Here is a 24450-nt window from a genome sequence, read left to right as displayed (position 1 = left end):
GCTCCAGTGTTCACATTTGTACCCCATACCCTCACCTCCTTACCCTCTTCCAGCAATTTCTGTCATACAACTGGGGGGAGAAGATCGCCATAACAACCTCTGAAATGATCTCATGGAATGTGTCTAGTGGCACTGGAATAACCTGAATATGCGCTCCAGATGTGTTGGCTGTCACGGAAAGAGTAAACACATCTGATGGACAACGAATGACTGGATGGCCTCTCGGTTCACCCTGGAGAGTAGACAGAGGAGGGCCGTTATGGTGGAGAAACAGTGCGAGCATGAAAGAGGAAGAGAGAGAGCGAGATGGGGCATGAGGGGAGTGAGGGTGAGAAACAGGCACCAGGCACCCTGAGGACCTGAGCAGCCTTACAGGCTGTTGGAGAGGCTGGAGCACTGGGCTTGATTGTTCCTAGCCTGTCCCTCCTCTGTGTGGCCTCCGAGGGGCTCCTGCAGCCTCAGCGAATTTCCGTCTGGCACAGACCTGCGAGCTCCTGGGAGCAAACTGAAATATGAACTGCAGGAAGGCAGGATGAGGGAAAGAGAGAAAAGAGGGGTCTGGGATGTGTTCGGGGGCATCCAGATGGTGGTGGCAAATGATAGTGAACACGGATTTAAAGTGTGCACACTGAAAGCAAAAAGGCATCAGCCAAGTAGAAATAGCATATCTGTGTGCACTAAAATGCATACACACAGGCAGACATCTGTTCAACAACTTTGGCTCTTGGGGATGTGTTCTAATTCCCTGTCTGTTGGTTTAGTAGCAAAAGTGTTGGAACTTCTGCTAAAGCCTAGGGCAGATGATTGCTTCGTGCTACTTGCTATGTGATACTTCCCTGTAACGTTATTATAACCAGTGTTGGAGCATGTTGAAGTTTTTCCAAACAGAACCACACACACAGAATGAGGGAGGGGAGCTTTAATCTCAAGCAGACTACTTTAGTTCAGGCTCTGCGGTAGATCTGCCTTATGTTAAAGCATGCAACAGCTACTTAAAATGTGGACAACCTAATCCTTGTCCTGTATGTAAATACAGATTTATATGGCTGGTTTTACAAATTTTGTGTTGCACACCCTCTGTAAATTGGGTTGTTGCGCCCCTGGTGAAAGGAACGAAATATCAGATATAAATTCCAGATGTTACCGTTATACCCACCACCTCAGATGGCCAACTGGTTAAGTTTGACATAACACTCTAAGGTGTCCAACAATGATGCTCTTTGAGTTAAGAAAACCTGGAATGGAAAGCCCTGATTATGACATGAAGCCAATCAAGCTGATCAATCTTCTCTGTGGACTAACAAAGATAGAAATAGCTGAACAAAAGCACGTCTTGAAATATAAGAAACTTACTGTATGCATATTTTGGCCAAAATTTGAGGCAACATTACATGTATCCTTTAGGAATAAGACCATAATTTACAGCAAAGACAAATTTCTTCCAATATCCTAGCTAACACTCATGTTCTAAGAACGTTTTCTTAAAATTATGAAAACATTATTTCTAAAATGTTCTGGGAAAATTCATAACATTCAGTTTTTTAAGAAATGTTTGAAGAATATTTCTTTCCTGTAATCTAGAAAAAGTTATCAGAACGTTGGACTGTGCCAGAAAAGAAAATTATTTCACTACTAATGTATGGATGCTTGTATACTTGTATGAACAATGAATGTTAGTATGTTTAAGTTTATTAGGTGCAGATTATGAGTAGTAGCAACCCTCGACCCCTTGATTTTGAGAGAAGGAGCGAGTCTACTCATACATACACTTCATATACAACAATGCAACAAGACATTCCAAGTAATCAAGGGCTTAGGGCACTCCATTTAAACCCATTGTAAGTAATGGGCACTCAAGTAACGTAAGCAATGATCTACATACGAGTCCGTGAGACAGAGGGAAGTTAGCGAGGAAAGGGCATAAAAAAGTGAATTGGAACGCAGCCCGTCTTTCAGCAGGTGGGTGTTAACACCCACAGCGACTCAACTCCTTGCTGAGTTAATGGCTCTACCGACCCAAAGTCAACTTACAACATGTTTGAAATTATCAGAGGAAGTCAGTGGTGTCAGCTCTCATTGTCTTGGCAGTGACCAATAAAGAACTGACAAGATCCTGTCCTGCTGCTCATCCAATTTTTTCTACAAGGACAAATACTGCACACGTTGATTTTTATATGATAATTGTGTAACCAATGCGGCGACAGAATAGTCTGTGTTTATTGAATTTAATTATTTTTTCTCAACAAAGCTGTACATGGACATATACTTACTGCAGCAAGCCTGAAAGGATAAACACACATTTATTCAAAAGGTTTTGAGAAAGACTGATTCCCAAGAGTCACAATGTGCAAGTAACAAAGGAAAAAAGCAGTTTGTGTCTCTGAAATCCTCCATAAACACTTAGAAGTTGGAGGGCTACCATCTTGCTGTCAGGCCAGAATTGGGTTCACCCTCAATGCACCAATGCACATCTCGCTAGGTTTAATGAACTAAGTGACCAAACTGCTGACACGCTGTCAAGCCATGGCACATGAGTGAACCTCCTGATTGTCAAGGTGATCCACAGTAAATTCAAGCACAAACCTGGTCCACAAGCTTGACAGCATCAGAGCAAACTGACAAAAAGACAAAGCTTTTAAACAACAACAACAAAAAAATTCACTTTAGTGTATATGCTGTAAATAGAGCTTGTGAAAATATTGTGAAGATGCCACTGCATTCTCATGTAACGCACTTTTTTGCAATGCTGTTTAAGCCCACTTAAAGATATGTTGTTATCTGGCCAATAAAATGTAATTGGAGCTAATTATACTGCTGATTAGCCTAATTAAAGCTTAGCTTATCCACTTAAGGATTAGGGGCTAAAGTAAGCCTTACACTGATTATAATGTGAGTGTGTTCAGAAATCATAACTGTACAATTCCCTGGCCTGCCCATGAGCCAGAGTCCACATTAAGTCACATGACTGCAAAGCTGCCAGAGGCTGGAAAGGAAACCTGTAGGTGACGGGAAGATTAAATAGACTCATCCTATGCAATCTATTCACAGATTGAGATTTGGCACTACCACAGGGAATCGTAAAAACACATTTGCATTGCAGTCTTTGTGCAGCTAAATAACACGAAATGTTCATTTAAACCTGAACATTTCTGAACCATTTACTGTGTGTTTTCAATGAAATGTCTTCTCTCTGATGTCCACTTGGTTTGCAATCATGTCCCTCTGGACTGTAAGGAAGATGTTTGTGTACTGTATCATGTTTTATTGGTTGGGTCTGCACTCCTCTTGTCATGTATGAATTCACAAAGGATATCATTAGCTGGGACACAGAGACAAATGCTGGTTTGAATTCTGTGGACCACTGAATCTGAATTGTTGTTGAATGATGTCTCCTGCTTACCACTTTAAAAGAGTGAAGTCAGTCAGCCTTCCATGGAAGTAGCCAAATGTTGTTCATTGTATCAATAAGCTTTTAATGCTCAACAAACATTTTCTCATGTTGTGGTCCAAATAACAAAATGCTATTAAATAATTACAAACAATGACTTCAGCACTTTACATAGAGTAAGCTACATTCACAGTAGATTCCAAAAAACTGCAATCAAATTGCCGGAGAGCTTTCCAGGTGAATGCAAGCTGAGTCGAAATACCAGGAAATTCAATCTTGGTATCAAGACCCTAGTAACATTACTGGGACCAATTCTGGAACAAATCTGTGTGAACAGACATCAGGTATGACTATTTGACTATAGCAGTACCTTTTTTGCTCAGCGGTACCTTACGTTTACAATTGGAGTAACAGCGAGAAGTGTCAACGAGTACGGTACTCCATATAGTGATGTAACTTTGTCTTTACGGGCCTGTCCAGGATGTGATGTTAATAGAGGGTATGCACTGACTGCATTGACGCCACTTTCCCGCCATGACACACCCCCTTAGTCGAACTGAGTATCAAAACATCCTGAAACTACGATTAATGGCTTAAATTAAAGGCAGTTGGACTCGACAGAGTTCCTTACAACTTACCAAAGAACCAATGGTCGTGAACATTGACATTTGGCCAGGAAAGGGTTTCCTGACCTTTATATGTACCTAATTTTGATGCCAGGCAAATACATAAAGCAAAGCCTCTGAACGCTTTATCTGCTATACAACATTACAAATACAATATAGATAGATCTAAATCTGGATTGTCATATCGTCCAGCCCTAAAACCTGTTAAAACTCTAGTGACTAAGGCATCGTAAACATAACATTATGACTTTCTGTAAAGCTGCTTGGAAACGATGTGTATTGTGAAGAGCTAAGAAATTTGATTTGACTTGACGCTTGATCATACTTCAAGATTGCATAAGTGATGAGGACATCAGTGGATATTCTGGTTGTTTCAATATATTTTGTAGAATTTCTTAAAAAACAACAACAACAACAAAAAACCTCCCTAAGACTTCCTATCTCATCCATCCAGATAGCAAAATTCTCAGTTTTTACTGTTATTTCTATTCCTTATGTTCTATTTTTATTATTCCTCTTTATGTAAAGCACTTTGAATTACCATGTATTAAATGTGCTATACAAATAAAATTGCCTTGCCTTGCCTTGAGCCGCTTTTCCACCGTCATGCCGAACGGTTGTTAGAATGGTAAGGAATGGTTCCAGTTGTGTTTCCACTGGAGCCTGTTATGGCACGGCACGATTACAAACTGTTCTCATCCTGGAATTCTCTGCATGGTTGTCTAACCTGAATTATGCTGGTAGAATGCGTGAAGTGACGTCGGCACACAGAATTGGTCACTTGTCTGTTGTCTGGCTACCAGTTTCTCTGTAGCTGGCTAAGTGCTCTATTTGAGTGGCGTAAACACAAATTAATAATAAAATTAAAAGAAATATCTGAGCATACTCCATAACGCAGTCAATATTTACATCTCACAGTTAAAAATGAAACCGTAACCATACCAGCAAAGTATGGAAAAATATGGTTCAGATCACTAAAACCATATATGATCAGTGGAGTCTGGATGTTATCTAGTAAAAAAGCTTGATACTGCGCCCAAAAAATCTAGCTGAAAGTTATTTTTCTGAGATACCAACCTAAAATTTGGCACAGAACTTGTTCAGATATTTAGCTTTGGTTTTCTTAAAGTTTTAGAGTTGAACATGTTTTGTATAATCCAGTGCTCAGCATAAATGTGTACACCCCCTTTGAAAAGTAACATTTTAAACAATATCTCAATGAACACAAAAACAATTTCCAAAATGTTGACAAGACTAAGTTTAATATAACATCTGTTTAACTTATAACATGACAGTAAGGTTAATAATATAACTTAGATTACACATTTTTCAGTTTTACTCAAATTAGGGTGATGCAAAAATGAGTACACCCCACAACAAAAACTACTACATCTAGTACTTTGTATGGCCTCCATGATTTTTAATGACAGCACCAAGTCTTCTAGGCATGGAATGAACAAGTTGGCGACATTTTGCAACATCTATCTTTTTCTATTCTTCAAGAATGACCTCTTTTAGAGACTGGATGCTGGATGGAGAGTGATGCTCATCTTGTCTCTTCAGAATTCCCCATAGGTGTTGGATTGGGTTCAGATCAGGAGCAACTGAATCACTTTCACCATGTTCTTCTTCAGAAATGTGTTTAGGGTCATTGTCATGTTGGAAAAGTCCACGAAGATCAAGGGCAAGGGGTGATGGTAGCATCTTCTCTTTCAGTATAGAGCATCTGTGAATTCATGATGCCATCAATGAAATGCAGCTCCCTGACACCAGCAGCACTCATGCAGCCCCACATAAGGACACTGCCACCACCATGTTTCACTGTAGGCACCATGCATTTTCTTTGTATTCCTCACCTTTGCAACGTCATACAGTTTTGAAGCCATCAGTTCCAAAAACATTTATCTTGGTCTCAATACTCCAGAGTATAGAGTCCCAGTAGTCTTCATCTTTGTCATCATGGGCCCTGGCAAACTCTAGGCGGGCTTTTTTGTGCCAGGGCTTTAGGAGAGGCTTCTTTTGTGGACAGAACCCATGCATGCCATTCCTCTGCAGCGTACGCCGTATTGTGTCACCGGAAATAGTCACCCCGGTTTGGCTTTCTACTGCTTTAGATAACTGCAGTGAACTCGCATGCCGATTTTCTTCAACCCTTCTCATCAGAAGACGCTCCTGTCTAGGTGTTAACTTCCGTGGATGACCTGGAGGTCTCTGTGAGATGGTTGCAGTTCCATCTTTTTTAAAATTTTGTTCCACTTTTGCTACAGTATTCTGACAGATAAGTAAAGCTTTGCTAATCTTCTTGTAGCCTTCACCTTTCTGGTGTAAAGAAATTATTTTCTTTCTCAGGTCTTGGGACATTGCTCTTCCATGTGGTGCCATTGCTGACAGCACCTTACTTTCATGTTATAAGTTAAGCAGATGTTATATAAAACTTAGTCTTGTCAACATTTTGGAAATTGTTTTTGTGTTCATTAAGATATTGTTTAAAATGTTACTTTTCAAAGGGGGTGTACTCATTTATGCTGAGCACTGTATATATTTTATATAAAATATATATATTATATATTTAAATCTTCATAAACTTCTTTTAATTTAATTTAGTTTAATTTTTTTTTTATCTTTACTTTTACAACATTTTTACTTCTACAATAATATGTGAAGTATTCCCTTTAAAAAGTTACCAAACTTAAGTCTGTGCTCTGAAGTATTCAAGATTTTTAACAATTTAAGTTGGAAAAGTCATTTTCATATCTATGCTCAAAAGTGGGAGAGAAAGGTAACAGCTAAAGCAACTTTTTATTTTCACAAACCTTGAAAATATAAAGTTGTTAAACTCAGTAAGACACTGACACTTCAGGACTAGAGTTGAAGAGCTCTGACATACATCAAATAAGTGTTTTGTATTTTGGGTCTGTAGTTGCTTTTGAACAGGTGACTATATGGGTCAAATTGACCCACGAACAGCAAGATCATATCAAATTTAGCTTCATATGGTAGTAAAAAACTAAAATAACAAAATATAACCAAGAAATTATTTTGGGTCTGTTGCCTTAGATCATTAAAATATGCAGTTCAAATTGACCCGCGAATATCACAAGTTATTTTGTGTGTATATGTCAAAACACATCAGCGTGTTGAAAATGTGCATGCATGTACATGACCCTAAATGAGAAAAAGTCAAAAAATTTAAAGAAATAAAACATAGGTTAACTGATGTTTCCAACAACCCAGAAATCAAAATGGGTCAAACTGACCCGCAACAGTACATGAGGGTTAAACTTGCTTTGCCCCCCTTTGTAGAACACAAGGCTCATCATAATGGATGATTTTTAATAAACGCTGACATAAAATTTTACAGTTATGCAGAATATAAGATGGTAAATATTTAATTGATGAGTTGTAAATACAATACAGTATCTAACAACATGGTAACTGTAAATCCAAGTTTCACTGCCTGGATCCCAGTTGTGTCTGCAAATTGCAGCAATTTTTTTTTTTTTTTGCTTGTCTTTTATATAGCTTTTGGCAGTCTGTAAAAGCTCAAATGTCTTGATGAATCTGTCTGTACAGACAATCGCAAAGCTCTTTCCCATTTTAGATGTGTTTTGTGTGCTTTTCACAGCATTCAAGCTGAACACCAATCCTGCCACTCAGAAGGTGTCTCTCGCCTTCTGTGACGTCATGTGCATAAAAGCACAGAATACAGGAAACGTCTAGCAGCATGGATGAACAAAGTCACGCAATACCAGAAAACAATTTATACAGAATTTTTTTTTTTTTTTTTTTAAGAATCTCTGTGTGAAAAAACAACCAATGCACTGTGCCTTGAATATTATGAAGCCATTTCAGTTACCAAAGCTTCAGATAGAGTTCAAATGCTGTTTATTTGTGGCATCCCATTATGTGTGCTTTAGAATTCGTATTACTGTAGCATGTGTTGTGTAGCAGTTGTATCCCTGCCTGAGGGCACAATGACCTGTGTTCTGAGGAGCAAGATGACCAGCACTGGTTTAATGTTCTCTCCAAGCCTGGTGGCCTCTGAGTTACACTGTTGCATCCACAGTGATATCAAAGTTTCTAGTGACTTTTGAAGAACTTTGGCATAGTCAAGCTACCACATGAGAAAAGAACTGGACAAACTAAACCACTCAAAGGCTAATCTGTAACGTCTCTTATGAATTTGTATATTCTATAACATATTATTCCCCATTGTTACATCCTGCATTTACATAGAGCATTCTACCTTTTCTGAGTATACTTTTATACTCTTATTTTTGTTGTTTCAACCTATTGGCATTTTGCATCTTATTTATGAAGTAAAAAGTAGTCCATAAACAGCAGCCCAACTTTGAGTACTGGCAACTAGTGGACCCACCAATTAGCGGAGACAATTCCTGGCACATGCAAAAACATTGAGACTAATTGAGACATTGAACAAATGAACTTTTGGCTTAACAGACCTTAAGCCACAACCATGGTCTAATATTCTATACCATTGTAGACACTACTGTGATTCTTCTCAGAAAAGCATGATATGGACCAACTGCTAGCATTATTGGGTGGCACTCTAAACATGCTCCATTTACTCAGAGCTGGGAAGAGCTACTGAAACCTGCACTCTAAAATTGACATTATAGGCTACAGTAGTTGGACCTGGACGGAAGATGTGAGAACCTTTGATGTGGGAGACAGGGAGAACTGCTTCAGCTAAAGCTTCACAAAGACATGCTGGATGAAAGGTACAAAGGCACAATGCTAACATACCAATATGCTCTTAACATTTAATGTAGCCTTCCTGGCCAGTAAGATCTGAAAGATGAACTTACATCTTGCAAATAACTATAAAATAGAGTGAAGGACACTTTGTTAGGTTGAATGATATTTGATGAAGGTCCTTTGGCCAATAAAGAAAGGGTTGTGCAGTGCTGGCTATGTGTGTTGTTTTTTTTAAAAGTCAAAAAAGGAGCTGAAATTTTCATAGGCTCATAAAAAAGGCCTGAAGCACTGGAGTGGAACAGAATGGCGTTTACATGTAAAAACATGAACACAGGACTTGCTCAGATGACACCACTGAAAGGAGAAATCATATAGGGTGTCACCAGCCAAGCTACTGTACTAACCAACCCTTCCATTAGCGAGTTATAAGCAGAAACAGAGACTACTGGCTCACTTCAGCAGTAAATAAAGCTGAGGAGAGAGGAAAGTGACTCTGCCACTCAAGATACTTTGTGTTACATGGTAAAATTATTAGGTCTCTGGAAGCATCTAATTATGAGTATTTATGACAGGGTTCTCTAGTCTGTAATAACAGCTTGGCTTGCGAGTGGCACACTTTATGTCTCACTTCCCCTTCTTTCTTGGTCTCTCTGAGCTGTTATTGAAGTGTATTTGAGCATATCTATCTATTCAAGAGAAAACAGGAAAACCAGGGTGTTACAGTACAAATCTATATATATATATTATTATTGTTAAAACCTTCAGATCATTTTGGTGTTTCATTTGGTTTTTCAGTACATGAAAGTTTAATAATACACATCAGTAAACCCTTTACAATAAGCAGTCTTTAAATACACCATATATGTTACTAAAACATAGTGTCCTAATCTCTGAGTTCAGAGCTACTAAATAGAATGGCTTCTTTCATAACTTTCCTCAGACATCAGCCACACAGGATCGGCCACAGGCAATCCGACTTAACCAAGGACAAACATACAGGCAGGAGAGCATTTCTGCAGACCTCCTTCATCTCTATTTGACATGTGCTGACTCTCTGCTCCATTAGGACATGAATAAAGCCTTCCATACAGAGAGAGAGCTCCAGATTTGAGCTATACTGTATGTTCACAGGAAGGGTACACTGACTAATCCATACTCATCCCTGCTTCTGCCCCTGAGACACAACATGCTTTATTAGTCTGCTGCCCCTCACCTGAGGCACAACCAAGAGAGATATTTGACCAAAACCACACACCCAATAAGAGAATATCGATTAGCAGCCTTCGCTTCACTATAGCACACAGTTATATATCTATAAAGAAATTAAAAAAGTGTCTCATAGCGAGAAACATTTTGAGGATTTTCACTAGTTGCCAGAGCTGTTCGTTTCTTTCTGGTGGTGTTGGGTTACTGGCATGTAGGAGAAAAAAAGAGAGGGCCAGGAGAAAAGACCTAATAAAGAAAAATGACTTTTATTGCATTTATCCCCAAGGATTTCCAGGTAAGATATTAGTATTTACTGTAGTTTCGAAATGCAAGAAATTATTTGGAAACCAAGACTTGCTTAACAAAACATTAAAGGGTTATTTCACCCAAAAATGAAAAATCTGTCATTAATTACTCACCCTCATGTCGTTCCACACCCGTAAGACCTTTGTTCATCTTTAGAACACAAATTAAGATATTTTTTGATAAAATCCAATGGCTCAGTGAGGCCTGCATGGACGCAAGTTAATTTACACTTTCAAATACCCAGAAAGGGCAACTAGAGTTATATTTAAAACAGTTCATGTGAATACAGTGGTTCAACCTTAATGTTATGAGGAGATGAGAATACTTTTTGTGTGCCAAAAAAAATAACGGCTTTATTCAACAATATCTAGTGATGGCTGATTTCAAAACACTGCTTCAAAGCTTTACGAATCTTTTGTTTCGAATCAGTGGTTTAGAGCGCTAAAGTCACGTGATTTCAGTAAACGAGGCTTCGTTACATCATAAGTGTTTTGAAATGTCATTGGTTCACATGACTTTGGCAGTTTGATACACACTCTGAACCACTGATTCGAAACAAAAGATTCGTAAAGCATCGAATCTTCATGAAGCAGTGTTTTGAAATCTGCCATCACTAGATATTGTTGAATAAAGTCGTTATTTTGTTTTCTTGGCACAGAAAAAGTATTCTCATCGCTTCATAACATTATGGTTGAACCACTGTAGTCACATGAACTGTTTTAAATATAACTTTAGTACTTTTCTGGGCATTTAAAAGTATAAATTAACTTGCTGACAATACAATACAATATGCCTCAGTGAGCCATCAGATTTTATCAAATAGATCTTAATTTGTGTTCCGAAGATGAACGAAGGTCTTACGGGTGTGGAACGACATGAGGGTGAGTAATTAATGACATAATTTTCATTTTTGGGTGAACTAACCCTTTAACACTGATGGATACTCATGGTGTTTTACCAATGGATGAATAGCAGATTATAGCTTGTATTGGTGGCATTAGTTATAATGATGCCACTGTAGCCATAAAACTACACATACTCCAAAATGGCTCAGAGAAATAATAGCATTCACATTGGAGAGTTATTGTTCATGGAGTTCATGAACATTGATCATACCTCAAAGCATCTGTAACAAGAGTTTCTTGTGCTAAAGAAAAACATATTATTCTATTGGAGTAGCTTCAGTGAACTTATTGCCAACCTCAAAATGGTTGACTGACTGACCAATTTATGAACATTATATTGGTCCAAAATAATGTCATGTTAAAAGTTTCAGTTTTATTTCATTCTGTTAAAGGAATATTCCAGGTTCAATTCAAGTTAAACTCAATCCACAGCATTTGTGGCATTATGTTGATTACAACAAACAAACAAACAATAAATAAATAAACTTATATTGAACTCGGAATTTGTTCTATAATTTTTCTTGTGCTCTATAAGAACTATTATTTACGCTGTCCTGTTGAAAAGATTCAGAATTTTTTTTGCATATAGTTCTTCAAAAGTAAGATAAAGCTCTCTCAAAGTCTTGAGAGTATAAAGCTGCTAACAATAAGGAACATCACCAAAGCCATTTTGCTAGTGAGAAACATGAAATGATGCTCTCAAAGACAAAACTCTGATGAAAATAGTTAAAAACTTCTGAACTCTTCGCAATGAAATGCAGTCTTATTAAAGATTTAAGGCGAGACGACTAACAAGTGTCCCAATTAGTCAGTGAGCACGGATTAAAGCAGTATTGAGTACTGGGCAACCATTTGGCCATGGTAAGGTACTCTGAGATTTGCTTTTTTTGTTTGTTTGTTTGTTTTGTTTTTGTTTTTTTTGTACAATACAGAATAAGAGAGAAACATATGTACAAGTTCCTCCCGTTGAGAGCAAACATCACCCTTTCCTCTAGACACCTATTAAAAACTGAATTCCTACACTAACTGTTTGTGTTATCAGTAAACTTCTCCAGCGTAGTTGTCGTCTGGCCAGATCCCTCTTCTCCCTCCCTGTGTCGTCCTCACCCCTGGTCTTCAGTGCTATCAACATGTGGCACATGTCCTTGACACACTCAACAAACTCTGTCCACGGCTCATTTCCCTCACCTCTCCCTCTCTCTCTTTTAATATGAGGTTGCCTGGTAAAGAAAGCAGGAATCTAATAATGGTGACAGTGGGGCTGTTTTGTTATTGTTCCCTCAATCTCAGACAGAGGGGCTATGCGTACATTAATGAAATGGATAGAAAGAAACGACATGGAACAAAAACATCATAATATAAGAGTCTTCATTACATTTTATGTATAAAACAACTAAGAAATACACAAAAGGTATGTGCTAAGAAACTCAAAAAAAGAGAATTAGAGTTAATGTGAGAGTCAATGTGCTTTATTGTTTAAAGTTCTTGGCTATGTGTTCATGTGTGTTTGTGTGTGAACATGTTTGGCTCCCCTCATTCCACAGATGCTGAGAGGAATTTTGCATAGGGTTCTCTGATAAATGTTAAGGTCATAGAAAGAGAAAGAGAGAAAGACAGAGAGCGACTGATGAGACCGATGGCAGAGGGAGGACGGGACACATGTCTCGTCTTGTGCATCGCTGCTGTGACTGCATTAGTGGAATGTTACAGTCACATGAAAGAGCTCTCTGAGACGCGGCATTTCTGTCTGCTCAAGAGCTGCCCTGTCCCGCTCTCTGCACACTCACACACAGATAAACACACTGAAAGACACACATACATACTTGAATACAATTATTTATCAACACACCTATAAAAAGTCCCACTCACCAATTAAAAGTAGGCCTACATATGAACTTTTACAGTAAGTAGTACAAATAATAGGGAACCAGAGCCTCAATCACAGAGTGAGGTAAAAAAAAAAAAAAACAAGAGCAAGAAAACCATTTGTCAAAAAATAAATAAATATGTTGCTTAAATATTTAAATATAAATAAACTAAATATTTTCTAATAATAATAAGAATTTTAACATATATACAATATAGCTCAGCTTCATACGTTCCCTTGCCCATGTGCTGCTGTGTAGTTCTGGGGGATTTATTTAAGACCTACCACTTATCTTGTCATATCTGATTTCTTTCAGCACTCTAGTTCGAGCTCAGTCAGAAGTGACACTTTTTAATCAAACCTTTCCTTGGACCTCACAGGATCGCTAAACAGGTCTATCCCTGTTCTTTTTTATTACGAGACAAATGCACTGCTGGAAATCCCATTGTTTTTTCCAGCACATTCAGTACGACACAATGTGAAACATCTTATTCTGTAGTAACTCCATCTAAACTATAAAAAATAAATCACCCACAATAATCATACACCTCCCCACTGAGTACTTAAGTCACTGCAAGGCTTCTGTTTTGTGCTAGCTTGTAGATCCACAACATCCCCAGCCCAGCTTGGTTCTCTCCACAAATAGAAGTGAATTATTGTCTTAGTTCTTTAAGAGAGCAGAGGTTACCCTTAAACTATCATTTCCTCAGGTCATCAATCCAGTTCTAGCAGCTGACACACTAGAGTATTTCTGTTTTACCTCAACATTTACAGCTATTCCGCAACAAAATACCCTTGGCAGTTAATCACAGAAATACAACAGAGAGCGTGTACTCTTGTTGTGGAAAAATTCAAAAATGCTATTTTAATAGGAAAAAAGTGTGTATGTTGGACACTTTACCGATGATGGTATGCCTTGTGTGCATACCGGCACAAAACCACAAAACCTAAAAAAATAATTGCAACAACAAAGATAACATCGTTTCTATGATGCCTCTGGTAATCAATACATTTAAAATAATATTTTGTTGTATTTAAGTTGAAAAACCTGCATTTTATTTGAATCTTACATTTCTTAAAAATATATGACATTTCCTGATTAATTCATATATGATTGTTAAAAACACTTGTGGTCTAACTGTATATTGTGAGGTTGCTAGAAAATACAGAATACAATACAAAATAAACAATGAAGCCTAATTATTGTAACATTCTCATTACTGAAATGCCATTTAAAGCAGATTTAAAATGAGCTCTGTATCTGCATGTTTTTCTTTCATAGTTTTTTCGACCGAACATATAAAATGTTTTCTATAATTATCATTCTGTCTCTCAATGAAGTAACTGCCTGTGTTTTAGTTAAATTTCAGTCTTTTTCTTTAGTTTATTCATCCACACATTCACTTATAATGTCCATCACAAGAATCCAAAGACGGTGGAGAAAATGCCTCTTTTCTAAAAGTAAATGTACAAAACTTCGAAAGACATTTTAACCCTCTCTTCACATCGAAGAAACACTATTCTCTGCTGGATATTCTCACTTTTTTGCAGGTGTTTCGACCAACCAGCTATACCCACCCCATCCATCCGTAACAAACTGTCTCTTTATCAGTATGGACATGGATGAGTTTCATTCCACTTTCCTCATTTACAGATTGCACTTTTCATTTTTGACTTAAGACAATGAGACAATTTTGAAGTAGTCCTACATTTCTGCTTAGAGACTCTGACAATTGTACATGTGTCACCAACAGAACTCACTGAGAGGTTCAAGAGGTTGTTAGATCAAATGAGCAGTGTGTGTGTGTGGTGAGTAGGCAGAGGGTCAGAGAACACAGGGCTAAGTGGACCTGCTCTTCATTAAGACAATGTCTCCGGGGGACATCACTAGGGCTACCTGTCCATGCGCTTATTGAACCGTCTAACCATCATCTACCCTCTTACTCTGCCAGGGCCCCTGGAGAATCACACCAGCACAGCTGACAAGTTCAGCCTTAGACTGCGCCTGCAACATGAAAGCACCTCTTCATTTTACCTCCTCCTTCCCTCGCTCTCGCACACCCTCTCATTTCTGCCATACTCCTGCCCTGAACCTATGGTATCTATTTTTTTTTTTTTTTTTTTTTTTTAAGAAAAAAAGGAGATGGAACTGAGAAAGACAAAGAGAAAGAGAGCGAGGAGGATAGAGATAGAGAAGGGGGACATAACTGCGTTTGACTCTTGACATGGAGCAGATGAAATGTTAAGTGTCCAGAAAAGTCTGGGGAGCCGTGCAGATAAAAGTCATCAAATGACACTCTTGGAATGCAAATTGGCATTCTTGACTGCAGCACTTGAACAACTGTGCCCCATCACAGACAGCCGCTGAGATTAGGACAAAAAAATATATATAATAATAATAATTTAAAGCGCCAATCTCATAAATCCTTAAGTAGAGTAACGGGAGATGTTTTTTCCAGTTGCATATATTCAACGATATCTACTCCTTGTCTCGGCGTTCTCTGAGAATGAAATGCCTAAGTGTTCACCTGCCCTTGTAAATCACTTTCTCTCTTTTCAGAAAAGCGAAAGCAATAAACATTATGATGAAAAGAAGCATGAGAGAAAATATTGCAATCGTCACCAACAGGTTGCACAGAAATCTGAAAATTATCTTTTTAAATGAATGAATTTGTTTGCATTTATGCATTGCTCAGATGATTAATGTACAAAAATACATTTAAAATAAATCATGATGAAAGCTGCCATTTACAACCAGGTTATTTAAAAATCATTAAAAAAGTATTTGAAATAATAAACATTTGGGTGAAGTTATTTGACTTTATTTCATGGATAACTCATGATATGTTTTTTCCATTTTTTTTAAGGATACTACGGATACTATTCTTTCAACATACAATTCTATATTACATTATTCATAAATTATTTTATTTTATGTTATGTATTTTATATGTATCTATTATAGTTGTGCTTGAGATAAAAAAAATGTAGATGATACTGATAAAATGTAACTTTGTTTTAACAGTTTTCACGTGACCTATTAACGATTTATATATTTGAATTTTCATTTTATTTTATGCATAAGCGACTCATAATGTTTTTTTTTAACGTAACAAGGGAAACATTTAGATGAAAGCAGTCCCCAGGTAAAGCTGTTTATCTCTAACTTGCTTGTTAAAGCAAGTTTGTAAACATGCTCAAGGCTGTAGATTTTCTGATTAAACTACTTGACCAAAAGTTTCGATAAACTTCAGTAAACTAAGTCATTACGAGACAGTATACCGCTTAACAGATTTAAGTTCATTTATTTGTATCACAGTTTCATGACATTTGTAACTGTTTACGTGTACGTGTAGTGATCTTATGAGCGCTATATTGTAACACTATTGTTTGTTAATGTCATTAATGAGAGTTATTATAAAGTGTTCATTTGTTGATCGGTCATACTCACCATTTCTTCATATTGTGTGAATGGCAGAATGAAGTTCAGTCAGATCTCGCCCTCATGTGGGGGGACTCTCTCCTCTTCCCTCTTCTCTTCTTTACGCAAATCTCTCTAAACTCACTCAAAACTTTATGTTTGTCCCCTCAGTTTTAAACCGATTATAACATTAGAAACAACAAGAACAACTGTCCTTTATCGTTTAGAAAACATTGATTTAAAAAAAAAAAAACGGAGTCAGTTCTGCGCTCTCGTCATTCGCATGTACCGGGTCTCAGTAAAGCGAAAGAAGCACGTTGGCTGAAATATAAGCTGTTTCGGTGGATCCAGAAGCCCAGCGCTGGTTCCGCTGTTCCAGATCCGCTCGTATAAGACACTCCACCGGGACTGAAACGGGGCAGAAGCGGGACTAAAGTGGGTGGGTAGTTTCAAGCAGCGGGGTAAATCTCTGGCTGTCCGGGAAGAGAAAACTGACTGTCTACTCACTCCCGGCTATTTCTTCTGCATAGTCAGCTCTCTCTGACTGCTGCATTACATCCAAAGGAACATGGTGATATATTTTACTCTAGTGTAGTTGGCTGTGCATTATCTTCTAGTATACAGTAGTTGATAATACATTATCATCTTGTAATTTTTGCTAATTATCTTGTAGTATTGTTGATAGTTTATGCTGTCTTCTAGTATGTTTAGTAATATGCTATCTTCTAGTGAAGAATAATACATGCTAATATTAAGCTATGCTATATAGTAGTTTATATTATATTTAAGAATGTTTAGTTTTTTATCTTATAGTGATCATTTTCTATTGTTGGTGTATGGACTGAAAGACTAACAGTTATGTTATGATAAGAGGTATCTCTCTGTAACAAAACCCCAAAATCCTGCAGACTCTGAATTTTTTTTTTTTTTTTTTTTTTACATTTCTACCCAGACTGAAATTTTAAAGTAAACATTTAAAATGAATTACTGAATACTAAAGATTATTGGAATAATAGGCCTAATAATAATAATAATAATAATAATAATACACAAATTAATTTGATGTAAAATGAAATTTTAATGTAAAAGGAAACCAACAGCGATTAAGGGACATTCATAATAGTTTTCTTTAACAATAATAAATGTCCTAAATTGAAATGTGCAATGATTTTACGACTAGGCCTACTTTACGACAAATGGGCAGAGCTTTATTATTGCTGTGTGAATCAATGATATTGAATGTGTTAGAGTCAGATTTTTGTCCTCATTTTTATTTCCTTAATGTTCATCAGGCCCAGTTTTACCCACTTTAACTTCACTTAAAGGAGAGTACCCCTACGAAACACACACACACTACGCATGCACAAATGTTGTAGAGATGTTTGAGGACACTGATTTCCTATATCTCCCAAAGTTGTGTCCCCAGACTGTCTGAACAGAGCGCTTATAAATGTTTAATAATGGACTTGTTTCTTTTTTCCTTATAGTGCGCACAGCGCTTGATTCTCAAGAGTGCAGGCTGAGGAAAGTCAAATGACAGACTTCTCCTTTGGACCAACAGAAGCCCCTAAATCCCAAGGCAGTCATTTTGATCAAGCTGAGTGCCTACAAGCCCCACTCACATGTTTGGTCAAGAGGTAAATAATAGATCAGGGATTAAACTTGTGTAGAATTCGTTCTAGGGTAACAGGCTACACACTCCCAGGATATGCATATTCATCTGATGTGCAAGGCCATGGCAGAGTAAATACCATATGCCCGGTAGTTAGAGAGCTTAAATCCCTAATTAAATGAGATATTACTGTACATTGCTCCCTGATATTAAACAACAGAACAGAGAAGATAGACCTTTAAAGAATTATGAGTAATGGATACATTAGCATGTTCACGTGGGTTCAGTTTCCTGGCATAAGGCGATACAAATGAGTAATTCTGCTTTTGATGTTTGATGCGACTACTAATTTTTTTAAAATTCATTTGATACTCTGCATGAAATAAGCTCAATGTAGACAATTATACAGCCTCATCAAGTGGCAAGCCATCCTCTAAGTGCAACGAACAAGTGGCGTCAGAGTTATGAACTCAGCAGCCTGACTCCTTTATTTGCTCAAGAAAAACATGACATTAAAGCAGCTTCCTTTCTGAAATCAGCTGCAAAAAGCCACCTGTGGGACCCGAATATAAGTATTGGTTTATGTCAGACCCCTTCCAGTTGTCTAATTACTCAAAGGGCAGTTGATGATGAGCTATTGAACCTTCTACCGGTTTTGGTCCTTTGGGACGGCCATCAGCTGTCATAGACTGTGTGTCCGTTCAATAAATGCCACACATAGTTCCTGTTTGTGGGCACTGAGGAAAATGTCAAGCTGATGGTGTCGCTTAACTTATGGAAGGAGGCCATGTACGTTTCATTCTGACTTCGCCATCTAGCCTCAATAAGGAAGTCATTTTTTACCATTGATCTCTTGTCTTGAGTAAACTTTCCCTAAACATCAAGCAGGAACATCGATTCATGGTAGAAGGAAACAAAGTATTTGTTAGCTATACACTTGATGCCATACTTTCAGATGATAATGGCCATGGACACCTCTTTGCACACATTCATAAGCATAAACAAAAACAAAGGAGTGAAAAGGTTCTCTGTGTTTGCCAGGGGCTCACATTATTTGAGCAGCATGATCCTCTCAGGGGAAATCTGATACAGCCTGTAGGGGAATCACTTCACTCCTTTTTCCCACAATTCAACAGAGACACATGGGGCAAGCATTGCTCCCTCCACCCCGTTGGCTCCCCTTTCTCCCCCCATCGCCCACAGGAAGAGAGCCCTCTTATCAATCCCCTCATTATCCGAACCCACTGCCTGCTGAAGACAGTTAGAAGGTCATCAGATGGAGCCAGAGACTCATGCACGGGGGACAAATGCTCAACAGTGGAGTTTGTCCTGGGATGCAGAGCATTCTGTGGGAGCTCCGGGTGTGTTGCATACAAGCAGATGGGCGCGTGATGACAGGTTTGCCGATGGGGAAGTGGAGAGATGCTGCTCTGTAGGTTGCAAGCCATGGAAGCCACAAAATAAAAGACTGACTGTCGCTACTATGCAGGAGCTGGATTTTGCAAAGGCCTTAGGTTTACTGCAATTCCATTACAGAGAATTATATTTTAATATTTTTAGAACCCTTAACAGCAATGTACTAACCTTTACATACATGTTTTTACATTGTACTAATATTTAAAAAAAAAAAAAAAAACCTTTATATATGTAATTAATTTTTGTAGTCACATCTACTACCCTATATTTAACCATACCATGAGACTTTTAGTCCTAACTTCAAAGTGTTTTGCAGTTCCTATTTATTTGACTCAAGTAGTAGTTAAAGGCCTGGTTTCACAAACAGGGAGTAGATTAAGGCAGGATTAAGCATTAGTTCAATTAGGATATTTAAGTAGCTTTTATAAACATGCCCAAAAACAATATTGTTGTGCATCTTGAGACAAAACAATGGCATTGACATATTTTAAGAAATGTCAGTGCAAGTTGCTTTCAGTAAAAACAGCTCAAACATGCATTTTATTATGAGACTAGGCTTAAGCCTTGTCTGTGGAACCGGGGGAAAGATAAAGCAGGATTAGAGTTTATTTTTATTATTATTATTATTAGTAGCATTATGTGGTATGTCATCCCTTATTATCATACATTGCCATTTTTTTGTCATTAACACAAGGTTCATGCACATACTGATTATTTACGTATTTAATTACTCCATACTTTTACATACATAAATAATGCAACTTGGTTACATTTCAGGATAAAACAATGGACGTGGGAAGATGGATAGGATAAAATTATATTTCCCTTTTAAAAACCAATATCCTGGGGCACATAAACTGTCAGAATCAAGTTTAAAGCTTCTACACTATCTCAACTGGATTTGCACTCCTACATGTTCATCCTCAGGGAAATGATGTGTTGTGCTCCTTTTTAAAATGTCTCTCATTTCCATTCCAAAGTGACACTGCCAGGTTTGAAGCAAGCATGTAGACAAAGCGAGTACCTTGTATGTTTTTAGAACATTATAAAGTATGACATTCTTTTCTTCCCCTCTTTATCAAAGGTAAACGCTCAGCAGATGACAGTCCTCCTACCTCGGATTGCAGGCGGAGAACCGGGGCTTTCCCAATCCTCTGTGGTGAGATACTTCCCGTGCTCTGCCTACTCAGCCCACCAAGGGATTGTCAATGCTTCCTGATTGTATGTGCTGCTTGGTGATTCGGTGTGAATACATCTCTGTTTCTCAGTGACATGGAGAAGGAGGAACAGATGAGTTAAATGGAATCATTTTATTTTACATCACATCAAAAATACTGTGGCAACAGCAGACAATAGACAGGATCGGTATTTGTCAGGCTATAATAGAATGTTCTATAATGTTAAAAATAACACGTTCATGCTATTAAAGCATTAGATAAAAGTCATTTCTAAATACACAAAACAACTGACCCCCCCCCAAAAAAAGTATAAAATAACCAATTGAAAATGAAATGACATTGTAACAACAGAATTTACAAATACACAAGTGTTCTGACAAAGTTCATACCTTTAAGGTAAAACACAATTTTAATGTGTTGCACTGTATAAATTAGGGTTACTCAAGGATATTCTGTTTTTATTATAGGCTAATAATTGTATTCTCTATGTATATTCTTTTCTGTTTTTTAGTCCAGACTTAAACTAAATAGACAACTGGAAAAATGACTACATTTATTTCCTACTTGAGCAACATTTGCGTGGTTGTCTGTTGATCTGAACTTTTTACAGGCCTTGGGGGTTGTAAATGGAGCATGTTACATTTGTGACGTTTGGCCGCTGTTGGAAGCTGTTGAACGGAAACTGATATTAGTGCCAGAGAGTGCATGTAAAATCACATTCGGAATGGATGACTGGTAACTATCAGCAGTAAACAAAGGGCTTTGTTGAGCAAGAAAGAAAAAGTTGATTCAAAAGTGCCATGTGTCTGCGCTCCTAAAAGGGGCAGATGTTGCAAATTACCAGCCAGTCTACTGCCTCTGAAATCGCAGCTCAAATGAGCGTCCTAATGAGAGGCACTGTTTGCGGGTCAAAGAAAAGCCTAATCACGCTAAGTCAATTGACTTCTTCTGGAGCAAGAGAGCATGCAAGCTCCAAAGCAGATGACCTGCTGTCTGTTGCACTCCTGCAGCCTTCTTTATATCTGTCTAATCTTGTTTCTGTGGTTTTAATCATCTAGCTTTTTGACTATGATATGACTCTAGCCAATGAGGACAGGCACAGTTGTTTATACTCCATTATACAACCATTATGCAATGAAAAAAAAAATGTATTACATGTACCTTAATAAAATCAGAATGATACAAGAGTACAATCTAAATGATAATTTGTATTGTGTGAACAAGATAAACAACCCTGGTAGACTCTTTAGGAGCTTTTATTTAAATGGGTACATTGAGAAATAGGTATTTGACTTGAAATCCAGAGAAACAGAGCTGCACACCTGGAGTAATTCAGCAATATGAGTGATATGGTATAATATCCAAGAGGTATAGGCCAAATAATCATTTTACTGACTTTAAACATTTTACCATTTGAGGGAATTCATCAGTGTAGCTACTGTAGCCTAATGTAAATATTATAACCATAGGAAAAAAGTATATGCACACCACATATTTATTTATTATGATTTACAGTTGTAACAATTTCTGTAGTAGGCCTATACACTATTTTGTAAGGACTTTTGACACTTTTTTTATACATCAATAGGTCTTGTCTGTGAATGTTAACAGCATCAAATATTAGAATAGTTAAATCATTTAGTAATATGTTCTGTGTATTATACTGTTAGCATGAAAAAATGTTAATGTTATATTCATATGAAGAATGTCCATAGAGACCAGCAAACCGTAAAGTGTTTCGGGCTGTCGTGAAGTGTGGTAAAGTGCTCTGTGTCAAAACACGGAACTGGCGCGATCATTTGAAACAGACCAGGCATTTGATAGTATTTTCACTTTAATGAGGTCTGTTCTCTCTTTTCCCGTTTTAACCTTATAATGAATACATGCTGTCAGATGCGATGCGAATGTTTTTTTTTTTAATAAAATCGCAGATCTTCACTTTACATAAACTAAGTTCAGCAGTATCCAAGGACGCGCTGCAGGTCAGACACAACACTTTACTTAAACGAGCAGTTGTTTTGCTTCAGCGAGCTGTTTTATTGTCATCTTATTAAGCATCTTAATGCATTATTTCTGTAGCTGGTCATATGATTTAAATGTTTTAGTGTCTTTTAATTCGAATTGCTATATTAACTGTCTGTTTATTGTGGTTTGATAAAGTATTGAAGGAGAGTGTTTGATTCATTCACGTACTCAGATTAACTTAATGTAACGTTACTTGTTCATCGTGTTGCTCATTCGCAAGATATTTAGCTGTCATCGTCCAAGTATCTATCTATCTATCTATCTATCTATCTATCTATCTATCTATCTATCTATCTATCTATCTATCTATCTATCTATCTATCTATCTATCTATCTATCTATCTATCTATCTATCTATCTATCTATCTATCTATCTATCTATCTCTCAAATGCTTAATTAGACAATGATATAAATGAAACCTTTTCTGTTAGGAGCTCGATGGACTCAAAAGATAATGAACGTGTTTTGTTCCTTGAGGAAGAGGTGACTAGTTTGTCTGAGGAACTCGCTCAATGCCAGGTAACGTATATTGAACTATTTATTTGTCAAATTAATCTTTCATTTTTTCTTTTTTTCTTTTTTTTTTCTCTGTCTCTGGCTTTAGTGACTGGTTTTAAACAGTGTTTTTCCCACTAACATAACAATATTAAAATATTCTAAGATAACACATCAGAAGCCTGTATAGCCCTTCCTTGGATTTTATTATTATTATTATTATTATTATTATTGTGCAATTGCAGTGCTAATACGATCAGACTTCCATCTGATATGCCCTCCATGTATTGAACATTAAGCTCATGTGATTTAAGCATCCTGCATATTGTTAAAGCCCCACCAGGTGGTGCCTAAAAACAAATACCTGCATTGTCCGTAGTGTCTCAAACTTGCAATCATTAAGTTAAGTGACACATATTACTAATATATTGGCATTTTCGAGCACTTAGCTTACTCGTAGGCATCCTTACCACTGATTTTGGTAACTACAAATAGAGAAGAGCTGTCAGTTACTCGGTGGGTTGTCTTTACTTACTATAAAACAATCTAAGACTTACTCTGACCTACAATAGGTTTACATCATCAGTGGATGTCGACTGACTCTGTCTAGCTTTTTTTCACTTGCCTGCGGTTCACAATTGATTTTTTTCTCCATTTCACTTCTAATGACAAGCATGTATGTATAAAGAATCACATATCATTTATGTAAAAGGCGCAGTGCCCATCCATCGACTGCCATTAACTGCAAAATGTTTCTAGTGGACCTGAGAATTATCAGGGAGGCAGTTTTACTTTATTAATATTTGTATAAATAGCAACATTCAATGAGTGCACTCATCCAGTGGGCATTCATGGTCTGCTGTATAAGATAAATAATTCATCAATACGACTGCCTTTCAACATATCAAACACCTTCCATTCCATGAGAAAATCCCTGTAATGTGTGAGAGTTGCTCAATCTTCTGATGTAGTGAGCTTAAGCACTTGTGAAGAGACCACCTATTTGATGGATGACTTTTCTTAATTTGTCATTAAACACAATGAAGACTAGGAATAGTGAGATCTCTATTTCTATTAATTTGCTCAATCTCTCTCTCTCGCACATACTACTTTGTATGTTTAGCCTATGGTCTATCAAGGTCTGCCTGCACCATTTAGTAAATAATTAATTAGACACTTTTGAATAGGGTTTAAAATTCATGTACTAATTGGACACCAGCAGATTCTGTAGGGATTTATGACTTTAATCTTATAATGATGTGGACATAATTTAACAGATAATTTT

At 37.3% G+C, this 24450-nt stretch overlaps 2 protein-coding genes and 1 long non-coding RNA gene across 5 annotated transcripts in view; 2 read left to right on the top strand and 1 right to left on the bottom strand.

Moving 5' to 3' along the window:
• Positions 1-16790, bottom strand: part of bnc2 (basonuclin zinc finger protein 2) — a 255700-nt gene extending 238910 nt beyond the window's left edge. Inside the window, 1 exon segment of the mRNA XM_067403479.1 lies at positions 16469-16790. Coding sequence (XP_067259580.1) covers positions 16469-16471 — 3 coding nt within the window. The 5' untranslated portion in view covers positions 16472-16790.
• Positions 16791-16874: 84 nt separating this feature from the next.
• Positions 16875-20639, top strand: LOC137032918 (uncharacterized). The gene is made up of 3 exons (XR_010896762.1): positions 16875-17009; positions 17926-18075; positions 20551-20639. It is a non-coding gene; the product is annotated as an uncharacterized lncRNA (long non-coding RNA).
• Positions 20640-22482: 1843 nt separating this feature from the next.
• The window catches only part of cntln (centlein, centrosomal protein), a 135812-nt gene continuing 133844 nt past the window's right edge, over positions 22483-24450 (top strand). For all 3 annotated transcript variants that reach the window (XM_067404558.1, XM_067404556.1, XM_067404555.1), the window contains exons 1-2: positions 22483-22626; positions 23102-23189. In XM_067404558.1, the coding sequence (XP_067260659.1) occupies positions 23109-23189 (81 nt within the window). In that variant the 5' untranslated portion in view covers positions 22483-22626; positions 23102-23108. The remainder of the gene's footprint in view (positions 22627-23101; positions 23190-24450) is intronic.

This window comes from Chanodichthys erythropterus, chromosome 12 (genome assembly GCF_024489055.1).
Source record: "Chanodichthys erythropterus isolate Z2021 chromosome 12, ASM2448905v1, whole genome shotgun sequence".
Classification (NCBI taxonomy): Eukaryota; Metazoa; Chordata; class Actinopteri; order Cypriniformes; family Xenocyprididae; genus Chanodichthys; species Chanodichthys erythropterus.
This window is presented reverse-complemented; position numbering and strand designations above follow the sequence as displayed.